Source organism: Pelobates fuscus, chromosome 3 (genome assembly GCF_036172605.1).
Source record: "Pelobates fuscus isolate aPelFus1 chromosome 3, aPelFus1.pri, whole genome shotgun sequence".
Classification (NCBI taxonomy): domain Eukaryota; kingdom Metazoa; phylum Chordata; class Amphibia; order Anura; family Pelobatidae; genus Pelobates; species Pelobates fuscus.
Window position 1 is genome coordinate 356,205,697 of NC_086319.1, and position 14,376 is coordinate 356,220,072.

At 41.5% G+C, this 14,376-nt stretch overlaps 1 protein-coding gene across 5 annotated transcripts in view; it reads right to left on the reverse strand.

Moving 5' to 3' along the window:
* The window catches only part of GMIP (GEM interacting protein), a 122,163-nt gene continuing 107,787 nt past the window's right edge, over positions 1-14,376 (reverse strand). For all 5 annotated transcript variants that reach the window (XM_063449213.1, XM_063449212.1, XM_063449211.1 and 2 more), the window contains 5 exons: positions 12,979-13,116; positions 11,538-11,719; positions 5,045-5,309; positions 2,383-2,422; positions 1-306 (listed from right to left, as the gene is read on the reverse strand). In XM_063449213.1, the coding sequence (XP_063305283.1) occupies positions 134-306; positions 2,383-2,422; positions 5,045-5,309; positions 11,538-11,719; positions 12,979-13,116 (798 nt within the window). In that variant the 3' untranslated portion in view covers positions 1-133. The remainder of the gene's footprint in view (positions 307-2,382; positions 2,423-5,044; positions 5,310-11,537; positions 11,720-12,978; positions 13,117-14,376) is intronic.

Here is a 14,376-nt window from a genome sequence, read left to right on the forward strand (position 1 = left end):
AATACTGTAACCTACATACATTGCTCTTATTTCTTTTATTTGTCTTTACCCTGTCATGTCTGTGCCCTAGTCTTTATTGAGGAGTTATAATGAAGAAATAGCCTCGTCTTTCTTTATCAATTTTTATTTCTCACTATTCATCACCAGATTCATCACCAGCTTCTGGTTCATGACTGCCAGACTGTTCTGCACGTCCAACTTTGACTGGTTGTCGACTAAAGTGAGCTCTGGAAGATATTGCATTTTCAGACCCTGGTTCCTCGTCTGTTACCCTCTGTGTTCTATCAGTTTGCCTTTCATCTAGATCTGGAAGAAAAGTTAACATTACATTAGATTAATATCTGTGACTACGGTGGATATTAATTAGTAAGGTACAGACAGAATGGACCAAAAAGTGAAAATGTGTTTAGGGTACCAGTATCCAACCCACTTTGCACAAAACCTTGACCCATCGAAGCCTCTTGAGGGATGAATCATCATCCAAAAAGGATTGAATAAAGGTACCTAAACACTGTTTTTTGTGCCTTGTCCATCCTGATTGCAATTGATTGAAGGAGGTACTCTGGCCTGTTGGTACCATATGGATGCTGGAATAGTGTGTGCCATTTAATTTTTGGATACTGATAATCAGTAAGGTGACATATCAGAAAGTTGTCTAAATAATGAATAATTTGGGTCAATTTTAATTTTGAGCTTGGTGCAACCAACCAGTAGTTAATTGAGGGGTTCTATTGACTTCCATTGATTTCCAAATCAATCATCTTGATCTTAATTTTGCAAGTTCAGTTTTCAATTGCCAACATAACGATTGTTTAGTTACTCTCCTGAGTCAAGGGGAAAAAAAATCTAGCCTGCTAATTGATTTTTAGTGCAATCTCATTAACAGCTAAAATCCACTTAGGACATTAGTAATATGTGAAGTCTTGATTAGGGAAATAATTGTAGTAGTACACAACTGACCTAACAGCCCTAATAAAAAGGTAGTCGAGAATTTTACATCTGTTCATTTGAGACCTTTTGAAGAGGTCAATAAATCATAGCAGAGACACAATCATATTGCAGCAGCATTGGATAAGTATCTGTGTTAACTGTATTTTTTGACAGGTATGTATTAATAGGGGAATAGCATTCTTGCAAGTGAATCTCCCTGTTCCCTGCAGCGGATTATATTTAATAAAAATAATTAATGTCTATGGAAAGTCACATACCTTCAAAAGTCCTAAATGTCTAAGATCCAGGATGGAAATCCCAAAGTTTAACTATTTCAATGTGGTTGCTTGCCTGACTAGTATCTGACAAGTTATCTTACTGTGTTAAGCAGACATACTCCATTTTTTATGATATAAGTCATTCTTCACTACCATGCTGCCTTTTCACCTGTAACTCCTCACTTTCTGCTTTTATACCTTACAGTGTTAGGAGGTATAAAGCTACAAATAAAAAATGTCACTGGCAATGGACATTCAAACATTATTAAAGTAATTACAAGCCAAATTGGTGACGGTAGAGATTTTTGTGTAGAGTTTTCTCAATTACATGAAATGCGTGCCAAAATTCCCCTATAATTCTTACAGATAAATGTTTTAGTAAGGTTACTTTAATGTTGGTGGGGTGCTAAATTGTCCAGTGAATACCTACAGTTCCACAGGTACAAAAATAGAGAAGTGTAAGACTATACCTTTCTAAAACATCTGGGGCTCAACAATTTGGAGACCTTGGTCTAAGCATCACTTTGCTTGGGGTGCAGATTAACTAATTATAACTTATTTGACTTTCTCTTTTTAATCTCCTGGTTAACAGTAGAGAAACATGTACTGGGGTAAAACTGTGTAAGGTTACAAACAAAACTATTTACCTCAACTGCACAAATTTGGTTGAGACACAGAAAGGCATCTGATGCTAATGATGCACACTCCCATGACTTAATACACACACAGATGTAGCCATGAAGGGAGCAGCCAGTAATGAAGAGCAGAAACGGGGCCACTGAAATAAGGAAATGGGGCCACTGAAATAAGGAAATGGGGCCACTGAAATAAGGAAACGGGGCCACTGAAATAAGGAAATGGGGCCACTGAAATAAGGAAATGGGGCCACTGAAGACTGCTGTATTCATTAACACGTTCACAGAGCAGAGATAAAGATGCCTTTATATGCTCTACATCATATTTCATTCAACACTTAACAAATATTTTTTACTGGGGCAAAGATATAAACTGTCTCAAACAAAACTATGTCATGTCTCTTTAAAGGTTTACTTCATCACTTTTGTTGCAGATGGGTCTCCCTAATTGTTTTTGCAATGGGTTCCTCTGAAAACCTAGACTCGTCTCTATTTGCATTTTCAGGGGCATTACGGTTTCCTCAGCAATGGCATGTTACCTGAAGTGTCGGTGCTCAAGTGACCACCTTCCATCGAACTCTGAAAGTAAAACATATATATCATTAATCACTACACATATTGCAAAATACCTTAATTATACTCCTCCCGGTTTCAAATGGGTGTAGCAGTGCGTCTACAGTAAACAACCAATTATGGGTATTTTTTTGCCTAGGGTTTGATGCAGACAATGCACTTAGTGAGACAAATTGAGACCCAGTTGATCTAATTTGGGATCTGACCAAGAGGTTAAGAACTAGTAGTCTGAAGGGAAGATCTGAAATACTATGTCTTATTGAGCAATAAGTTCTTTGCAGATAAAGTAGAACAATACATCTGCTCAGTGGCGTACACATGACCTATGGGGCCCCCGCACGCTTACTCTGCGCGGGCCGGGGCCGCAACACATGGCGGCAGGCACCTGGTCGCAGGGCTGCGACCCCTGCGACCGCGGTATGTACACCAGTGCATGCAGATGCGCACACACTTAAAGGACCACTACAGACACCCAGATCACTTCAGCTCAATGACGTGGTCTGGGTGTCAGGTCCCTCTAGTTTTAACCCTGCAGCTGAAAGCATAGCAGTTTCAGAGAAACTGCTATGTTTCACTGAGGGTTAATCCAGCCTCTAGTGGCTGTCTCACTGACAGCCGCTAGAGGAGCTTCCGCGATTCTAAGACACTGAACGTCCATAGAAAAGCATTGAGTAATGCTTTCCTATGGGCGGTTTGAATGCGCGCACGGCTCTTGCTGTGCATGCGCATTCGGAGCTGAGAGGCGGAGGGATCCCCAGCGCCAAGGGAGTCCGGCGCTGGAGAAAGGTAAGTGCTGAAGACACACACACACACACTCACGAACAGACGCATACACACTAGCTAACAGACACACACATTTACTGACAGAGACACACTCAGCGACAGACAGACATACATACACACTCACTCACAAAACATACACTCTCACTGACAAACACACACTCACTAACAGACATCAAACAGACTCACTAACACAAACACACTCAGTAACAGACACACACAGTAACACACTCACTGACACTCACTAGCAGACACACACTCAACAGACACACTCACTAACACTCACAGTAACACTAACACTCACAGTAACACTAACACACACAGTAACACTAACACACACACTAACACTCACACTAACACACACACTAACACTCACACTAACACACACACTAACACTCACAGTAACACTAACACACACACTAACACTCACAGTAACACTAACACACACACTAACACTCACAGTAACACACACACTAACAGTCACAGTAACACTAACACACACACTAACACTCACAGTAACACACACACTAACAGTCATAGTAACACTAACACACACACTAACACTCACACACACACACACACACTAACATTCTTTTTTATTATTATTTAATCCCCCCAGCCTCCTTACCTTTTGGAGTGCTGAGGGGATTCCCTGGGGTCCAGTGGTGCTGCTGGGCTCCTGGGGGGGCGGTCACCCGGCGGGCTGGCTGGTCCTGCGGGCGCGCGAGGGAGCACTCTCCCCTGAGTGCTTCCTCTTCAGCTCCCTCGCTCGCCGCGTACTGATACCGGCGCCGGAAGATGACGTCATCTTCCGGCTCCGGTATCATTGCGGTGCGCGAGGGAGCTGAAGAGGAAACACTCAGGGGAGAGTGCTCCCTCGCGCGCCCGCAGGACCGGCCAGCCGGGTGTAAGCAGGGCCAGCCTCGGGGGAGCCCGGAGGTGGCCGGCTCCTGGGCCCCCCAGGAGAAGAGGCTGGCCCAGTGACATACATACCGGGTCGCAGGGGCGGCCGGGCCCCCTGGTGGGCCGGGCCCGGTCGCAGCCGCGACCCCTGCGACCCTGGTATGTACGCCACTGCATGTGCTCCTTTTGTGTGAGTTTGATTCTTTTCTGTTTAATTGGATACAGTGAGCACCATTTTATTTCAGATATTGTTCTATATATGCACCACTGGAAAATATCCTAGAGATTAGCTGTGAAATATAAGTAAAATTATAGTGAGTTAAAGGGAACTTATAGTGCCAAAAATAACAGTTTTTTTTTCTCCAAAACATCAAATTCCTTCTGTTTCTGTGATCTATGTCCACCCACATCCAGTGTTTGCAAAGTTACGTTTAATACAAATGACCTACCTCATGTCCAGGGATCAGACACCTCCACTGCAGCTACCTGCTCCGCCTTTGTCTTGATCAGCATGCCTGCTGACTCTTCTATGATCTCCCCCAATCCAATGCTTCTCATCGAGAAGCATTAGGGAAGAGATACACACACTCCTCCAATCAAACGCTGCTAAGAGTCTGACTCAGTACTGGAGTAGGAAGTGACTCTAGTGACTGTCAGGAAGACAACCACTAGAGGTATATTTAACCGTTAAATGTAAACATTGCTGTGTCTACAAAACGGCAATGTTTTACATTAAAGGGTTAAAATAACAGGACAAGTGCACTCACACCACTTCATTGATGAACTGGTCTGGGTACCTTTAGTGGTCCTTTATAAATATTAGTGTTTAACAATAATACACATTTTCCATTGTACAACACACATTTGGGTATCCATTGTGTACAAACACATTATTAGGGCCATTAATTCATCTCTCATAATGCATATACAAAATCCTAATCTTACCCTTTTGGATGCTTCTCCTATTCCTCCCATTTCTGCCTCTGACCGCTCCTCTCCTGAGTGGCTCCCACTTGAAGGAAGTTCATCCATGCCAAAGATTTTCTCATAGTTATTAATGAGAAATTCCACAGTCTGTGCCTGGTACCCAGAATCTATAAGACAGGTCATTGGCATGTCTAGTCCAGGAGATGGACGAAAGAGTGTTGGCCCAAAGATAATCCCTAGATTGTTAGGATTCATCTTGTTTTCTTCATATCGTTGTGAAACTCTGGAAATGCAACAAAGAAACGTTTGAGGGGCATCAACACAGCTGTTAAAGGATTAACCCCTGAACTTCATATAGACTAAAGTAACTGTACACGTGGACTGCATTAAAGTGCCTCTGTTACTTCTCAGCACTAAGATCTTTAGATCTTTATTTTTATTAAGCTCTTTATGAAATACTGATGCTGACTGCGTTGTAGTCTCATCACGGTCATTCATTCATGGTCTTGCTCCTGAATAAACCTCAGTGTTGTGCTCTCGCGGATGGCTGAGAGTACATCAATGACGCGGCTCCGGACAAATGAAGCTTTAGGAACCGATATAGACCATAGGAATAAGATGGTAATGGCCATGAACAACAGCTTCAGGTAAGTTTAACTTACCTCCACTGCACCCCTCGCCCACTTGACCCTAACCAGAGATCTAAATTTTTGGGTCTTTGCAAAACATGTAAAACCCCTCAAAAGTGACAGATCTGCTTTAACTAATGACTGCATTGTTCCTTATTGTCATGTATTTGTATGATACAACTGTACGATGAAAGAGATAATGGTAACAATACTATTGCAATATACAGTACATTTTAATCAAACTAAACCAGAGAACACTATCCTCGAAAATACACACTCTAAATGAATTATATATACACCCTATTCATGTTACAATGATAGTGGAACAATCAATCCCCATATTCCTTTGTGGAAATATCTACTTAATTTTCCATATATATATATATATATATATATATATATATATATATATATATATATATATACACATACAGTCCACTTCATTAATATTTATTTCAATAACATTTTTAAGGTTCATTCCATCTTGTTATATTTATTGATTTATTATTGTGATGGTAGTCACCATTGTAGCGGACCAGACTGATTACCTCCGCTAATTCCTTCCTTCAGCCACTTTGGAACCATTAAAGCATTCAGACATCCATTCCCTCAGTAACCAGATGAAACATAGTTCTGGGAGTCAACTGATTTTAATTCTGGCCACAAACGGCTTTTATGCACAGACTCCTACATGGGGTCTCCAATACAATAAAACGGGGGTTTCAATCCCAAGATCCTGTGTGCCTGAGAGATAATTGCGTGAGAAAAACCTAAAATCCAATTATCTGTCAAGTACAGAAAATCCATACAAAATATACAGTACCCAAAAAGTGCCCCCACCATAACTAGGAACTCCACAAAAGTAATATCCCGGATAGCCCTGATCTGAGTGTATAACATATCCAAATATCACTCAGATCAGTTTGGTGAAACTGGAATGCCACCAGGGTAAAGTTTTGACCGGCCGGACACGAGGCGCTAGCCCAAAACAGTTCCAGGGAAATAGGGGCCTTGGCCGGTCTTTGTTCAGGGGTTTCTGTGCGAACACCATGCAAAGGAATCTCAGTTTCAGGGTATGAATATCTCATTTCATATCTCCCAAACGTCGTTCATATAGGTGGTCGGGTAATAGAACAGGCATAGAACGGATAGAACAGGATAGAATGGTCTAATCTTTACCGGGGTTCATGCGAGGGCCTAGCCGAAAAGAGTTCAAGGCACTCAACGACCAAGTGCCACTGCCCACGTTCGTAAGACAAGATGGCCGCCATTCTTTTGCCGACTATGTGCATTCGGTTATATGAAATAGCGGCCACCCAGGGGCCGCATTCATTAATCACTTCCCTTGTGGTTTTGCACTTAAGTTGCTGGTGTGAACATTCTAATGTGGTACAGGGGTGGTCTTCGTTCGGGAGACGAATAGATTGTGTTCGTATATAATAACTCCTGAATAGAAAGAGGGAAAAACACACGAACAGGGGCAAAGTATACGAAATTGGTGGTAGGTTCCACCACACAGGTCTCCCTTAACCACAAGCCGGCATACACAGTCTGATCCTCATGGATCGGCTTGGGGATGTCCGGGACAGTACTCACAGATCATTTCTCCAGTTCTGTCTGTCGTGATAACCAGTCGGCATTCCCATTCTAATTACCGGGTCTATAATGAATGGTTAAGTCATAGAGCTGTAATGCCAGGCTCCAACGTAATAGCCTGGCTTTGTCTCCAGCAACCAAGTTAAGCCATACCAACGGGTTGTGATCTCTGAGTAAGGTAAACTGTTGTCCATAAATGTATGACTGTAGCTTTTTACGGGCCCACACTACCACCAGACACTCCTTTTTTGATGGCAGCATAGCTCACCTCCCTGGGTAGTAGTTTTCTGCTGAGGTAAGCTACTGGATGTTCTCGGCCATCATACCCACTCTGGCTCAGCACTGATCCTAATCCAAACATAGAAGCATCTGTGTGAATGAGGAAAATGTTTATTTGGATTAGGGGCGGGCCAAAGCCTTGGTGTCCTAGACGTGATGAAGTGTTGACGCACGCACACGCCGTGAGGTGAGGTTCGACTAAGGGAGTGGAGCAGTGACACGATATGCGAGGTGCAGGGGAACTGCAATGTGAGGCAAAAGGACAAATTCGAACAGAGAAGGCAAGCGAACCACGCGGTTATGGAAAGTACGATGTTAACACCAAACCGAGAAGCCGATAAGAGGGGAGACAGTAAAAAGTGATACTCAGCAGTGTTTTCTACACAACTTGCCAAAGCGTTGCAGTCCAAACAAGAATTGTGGTAATTCAGTGACTAATTTGCCTGATTTAATAGAATTTTTCTTTTTCTTTATGTGAAAAATAAGAAAAAAGGCAGCGAAAAACAGGAAGATAAGGGGAGAGAACGTGAAAGAGAAGGAAAAAAAAAGGGAAGGGAAAAACAAAACAAAAAAACAAGCAGATACAACCCACTGCTATGTACAGACAAGTTAAATATTCATAAGTTCTAAAATATAAATGCAGTGAATAGCAAGAGAATATTTAAGGCTGTGAATGGTGAAACTCTTACTAAGTTTAACAATTTAATATTCTTATTTTTGCTGCTTATTTTTTTATTAAGTTATAACTAGTTGGGAAATAGAACAGGCAGCGGTCTAATCTTTACCGGGGTACGTGCGAGTGCCTATCCAATAAGAGTTCCAGGCACTCTATGACCAATTTCCGCTGCCCACGTTCGGGAGACAAGATGGCCGCTATTCTGTTACCGACCACGTGCATTCGGTTATATGAAATGGCAGCCACCCAGGGGCAGCATTAATTAATTTTGGTGGTTTTGCACTTAAGTAGCTGGTGTGAACATTCTAATGGGGTACAGGGGTGGTCTCTGCGAGAGACGAATAGATGGCGTTCGTATATAACCCCTGAACGGAAAAAGGGAAAAACACATGAACGGGGCAAAGTATACGAAACAGGTGGTAGGTTCCGCCACAACCATCACCTGGGGTTTCATATGGACACTTTATGTAGGACCCTGGACTACACCTATGTTTAAGTCATCCTGTACCCATTATAGGTGCAGGGTGTGTATTGTTGTTTTATTGTTATGTTTTGTGTGCTCTCCTGTCCTGCTGATGCTTGTTACTAAGTAGGTGGATTTGGCTGTGGAGCCTCTACAGTGCCACCTGTTGGTAGCAACAGCTATATGCACTACCTGAATAGCAAGGCTTGTTCCTTTGCATATTCAGGTACATTTGCATATTACAGTTTCTGTAGGCAGGATAAATATTTCTTGTGTAGATTTTTAGGGATCCCAGTAACAGAGTCTTCAGACCTGTTCGCTGGCTGCACGATCTTTCTAGCCCTGGCATAAATCAAGAGACTTGGGCCTGAGAGCCACAAGTGCCTTTGTAAAGGCAATAGAAATCACATTGCTGACAGAGGTGGATACCGGCCTGGAAAAAGGGCTACAGAGGAATAGGCAGAAGCGACGATACCAGCCTAGAAGAAGTGCTGCAGCGGTATCGGCAGAGGGGATACCCGTTTCGAAGGAGAGCTGAAGCCTGGTCTAGTCTCCAGTCAAGCCTCGGCGACTGGGGTTGAACCGTTCCAGGCTCCCTCCCTAATGGTTCGGAAGCGGATTGGGCGGAGGTACTTGGATGGAGTACAGGAGCTCCACCACAATTCTTATTAAGGTTGATGGATAAATTCTGTTCATGAACCCACTTACTGCATTAGAATAACTGAACCCAAATATGCATTCCCAAAACACCCACATTCACAACCATTGGTATGTTGCAACAATCTTCAAGTAACCAGTAATGTGATTAATATACAGGGTTCTTTACTTAGATCTAATTTCTGAAACAGTTGTCACCTGGGAGATAGTGTGCATGTTATTCTGAACTTCTTGTAGCGCAAGAATGTTAGGTACATGGTCAACTTTTCGAGTAATAGTATATACAGACATCATATACTCTGATCTCACATACAGCCTTCATTCTGGGATGGAAGGTCCAATGAAGTTATGTACGGACTGGATAGACACAGAACCGGCTCTTGCAGTGTTTGAAGGGATTTGAATGTAATATATTTAGCTAAGCATAGGGGGGGAGGGGTGGCTGATTAGAAGCATCTCCTCTAAACTGGAGAATGTGGATAAGTGATGGCTACTGAAGTTTTAAGATGGTGGGTGTAACGTACAACCCAACACGCAGAGTGAAAACCCACCAGAATAAATAGAGAGAGAAAGAAGGTCCCTAAACCGTCCTTAGAATGGCCGGAATATAGAATAAACTTCAAGGAACGTCAGAACAAGCCAAGGTCAAGGGAAGCCAGAAAACAGAGTAGTCGAGAGTAAGCCAGGTCAAAACTAAATAAATACCAAAAGAGAGACAAGAACGCGCTATAGGGAAACTAGTGACACTAGGAAAACTAGGAACCACAACAGGTCACTGTGCCTTGGGCAGACTGGGATTTTATATGGTTGGGTGCGTGGTTAGCATAGCCATGCCCCCAAAAGGTCCGTGTGTGGTGAGCTCTATTGCTTAGAGCTCTTCCAACGTCATGACACCGGCACATGTGCGCCACGTCATAAAAAGGGGTGGGCGCACAGCGGCCGGCGTCCATAAGGCTGGCTGGAGCCTCATGCTGCGTGGGAGCGGCAGTCTGCCGGATCCCAGCAGCAGCAGATCGGCGGACCGCTCAGGTAAGTGCTGACAATGGGGTGCTGCCCCTCCTGATTTGTTGGGCTCTACCTACTTAACCCCATGAGATGCCAGTTCCTGCTCAAAACCAGCTGCATCTCCATTCTTCTATAAAGGGGAGAACTGAAACTACAGATATAATAATGAAAGCCAGGTATTTTTTTCTAACACAAACTCATCGGTAGTCCTTACAATAAGAAAAACTTTGACAATTTTTTTTTTTTTGCAACACAAACTTAGGGGGTGCCACTCCACTTCCCCTATGAACTAGCCTCCATTGCTGCCATCCCTAATAGGGTTATCACAGTTATTATCTGGCTAGTTGTCCATGGTTTGCACTGACTGAACATCAATTTCATAATTTCTAATCAGTGAATCTTGGCGGATAAAGGTAAGTATCTGAATGCACAAAAAGAGCTACTTCTCAGCTATATCCCTGACAGCCTGTTTTTTATTAGAGTAAATATTATTCTCTAAACTGGAAAATGTGGATAATTGACAAGGATTTTACACATTTTGGTCAAAATAGCATCATTAGAAAAAAATATATCTTATAAATAGCTTTTTTTCCATTACTAAAATTAGCAATTTCATTTTCAATTCACCATTAATCCCAATTTTGCAAAATGAAAATCCAACCTTGAAGGAACAGCTCATAATGGCCTTGGTTTAATATTTTTGAATAAGCCTTTTTGAATAAGCCTTTAAAATGATTTTTAAATATTAACACATCACAAAATATATCATATGTAAATAATGTATTAACATATGTAAACATTTCGAAACATATTTTTCTAAATATTAACATTTTAGACTTTAAAGGTTTATTAAAAGTATTAAAGTATTTGAAATACTTTTTCAAAAATATTAAATCAAAGCCATACTAAGCAGATTAGAGCACTATTTAGTGGTGTCCTTTATAGAAAGCTGATAATAGGCTTTGAAAAGTTATCTGAAAGTTTGAACAACTTCATTTCGTTTTTTTCATGGTTTTGTGCAGATCATGTGATGTCTATATGTTCTTGCAGATCACAATTACCGGTACTTGTATTGTCTTTTTTGGATGTTTTCTGCAATAAGTTGAAATTTTACTGAAATGCCATTGAGATATATTTGCACATATACAAATGAATACACTCTTTTCCAGCTTTATAGATAATACACACTCTGACATTCTCTCCTACCTGTATAGATGAGCTGTTAAATGGCGAAGCGTATTATAGTTACTGTCTGGAAGGCAACAGAGAATATCCTTTATATGCTGAATGGGATTACGACTTTCGGTTTCTTTTTTTTCTTCATGGAATTCCCGGGCAAAGAGCATAAACTCATTGTAGAGGTGAGGAGAGACCACTGAATCGGGGAGCTGGGGGAGAGACCTCAATTATCAGCTAATTCAGAATCATGGCCTACATGCTATCAAAAGGATATTGAGATATTCATGTAATCCGTAACACATACTAAAGGATAGCTGCGAAAGCTGCTTTCTACTTTGCGTGTTCAATATCCTAGATTTCTTTGTGGTGAGCTATATTAATGCCCTTGATATTACAGTCCGAAAATTAAGCTATGGTTTCTTGAGTGCTCCATGTGGTCCATCTGAACTGTGACTACCTCTACCCCAAAACACATGTAACTTTCTAACAGATAAGTGCTTCTGTGTTTTTTGTTTGTTTTTTTAAGCATACATAAGAAAAATGGGTGCATGTAGTCATTTTGAAGAAGCTAGTGACCTGTTTTCTAGACTCCCAATAATGGGATGTTGGCTGGTATGGTAAATACAGCATATAGGTTGGAAAAACTGAACATGGAAGGGATCCTAAACATACTTTTAAGAGACAGAAACACTAAATGGATGTCTGAAGTTATAGTTATCAACATAAACTTCATGGAGAAATAATAAGTATTTAGAGTGAAGGAAAAATACTCAAATAAAATAATAAAACAAGATCTAGAGTTGGATAAAGGTCCAACATAGTGGATGAGAGAGACTAGGTGGCTACATTGACTTCTCTGGTCAACTTTGTTGAGGAACCTCTATTAATTAAGGAGGCACATTGGCTTATGTTGTTACTAGTAATTTGCAGTAAACGTATTGGAGTTAAATCAGCAATAAATACCATTTCTAATATGTATGATATGAACTAGCTCTTTGTAGCGGGACCCTCACGTCTTTGGAAATTATGAAATTTAATAGAATATTAAAAAATTATAATAAACCATTTTTCATGTGATGCTTTTTTTCCCCTTTTAAATTCATATCAAACATAGTTTTTTTTTTTTATTTCTCCTTTTCTCTGTATGTAATCTCGCTGCTGAAGGACAGATGTAAAGGACAGAGCTTGTAACAATGATTGACAGAATAAAGATATTTATGTTAGATTTTATTTTTCACCTCTCACAGATGTGTGTTACATTCATGGGATATGTAAATATAATCTTAAAAATCCTGGAAAAAGACAGTTCCTCTTTAATCAATCAGTCTGGATAATTTATCTACTGTTCTGAACTCTTGGTATCAACCATAAATCTTCTTTAAATACTCAAATACTATCTAACTAATTATAACGCCTATCTCTCTACATGGCTAGACGAGGAACTATTTACTATAAGGGTAAAGTGTACCTGTTTTAGGAACTGTTTTAGAGTGCTGGTGATATCATGTGGTGAATGTCCTGACAGATCCACCAGATCTTTCCCATTCTCAAATGCTTGCAGTAACTTCTCCACCCGGGCCTTGGCACCACTGATACGATAGAGACCCTAACTCAGGGAATAAACAAAACGGTATGGGTTAGAAATGGTGTAAAATGAACCAAAAAACAAAACTACATAAAGCCTAAACAAAACAAAAAATGGGCAAATCAACAAAGGGCTTATATGCATCTCTCCAATCATGACCCTAAGAAAAAGCCAAACCAGATAAACAATAAGTGGACAAAGCCAAACCAGAGAAATAGTAATCTGCTTTTTATATAGTGATTTTATCTTTTTTTTTTTTTAATTCTTTATTTTTGATATGCAGGTGGGTACAACAGTGCCTGTATGGCCACAACGGCGTCAGCAGGCTCCAGTTTCATAAGTGTAACATCACGGTGTTGTGGCATGAGAGACTTGCATACATTTTTTTAAAAGCTTAACAAGTAACGATTCAAGAGATAAGCGTATGAGCATTAGTGTACATGCTTAGACTATATATCGCTAGGTCAGGCTTAAAACTGGCTGGGTACATGCTGGCTGTCTAAAGTGAGTTATTCAGACGGTTGGTAATGGTAGCTTAAGGTTATTAAGTGTAGTAAGCGTTGTCGCTGTAGCTTTGGGCCCTAGGTATGGTTAGGCTTAAACAGGCTGTCTAACTAGTCATATCCTGCAGTCGGTTAGCAGTTAGGTCACATATGGTGATTTTATCTTTTAACCCCTTAAGGACCAAACTTCTGGAATAAAAGGGAATCATGACATGTCACACATGTCATGTGTCCTTAAGGGGTTAAAAGCACAAGTATAATGCAATTTGGAATTTAAAGGACCACTCTAGTGCCAGGAAAACATACTCGTTTTCCTGGCACTAGAGTGCCCTGAGGGTGCCCCCACCCTCAGGGTCCCCCTCCCGCCCGGCTCTGGAAAGGGGAAAAGGGGTAAAACTTACCTTTTTCCAGCGCTGGGCGGGGAGCTCTCCTCCTCCTCTCCGCCTCCGTTCCGCCCCGTCGGCTGAATGCGCACGCGCGGCAAGAGCTGCGCGCGCATTCAGCCGGTCGCATAGGAAAGCATTTACAATGCTTTCCTATGGACGCTTGCGTGCTCTCACTGTGATTTTCACAGTGAGAATCACGCAAGCGCCTCTAGCGGCTGTCAATGAGACAGCCACTAGAGGATTTGGGGGAAGGCTTAACCCATTAATAAACATAGCAGTTTCTCTGAAACTGCTATGTTTATAATAAAATGGGTTAACCCTAGCTGGACCTGGCACCCAGACCACTTCATTAAGCTGAAGTGGTCTGGGTGCCTAGAGTGGTCCTTTAAGGA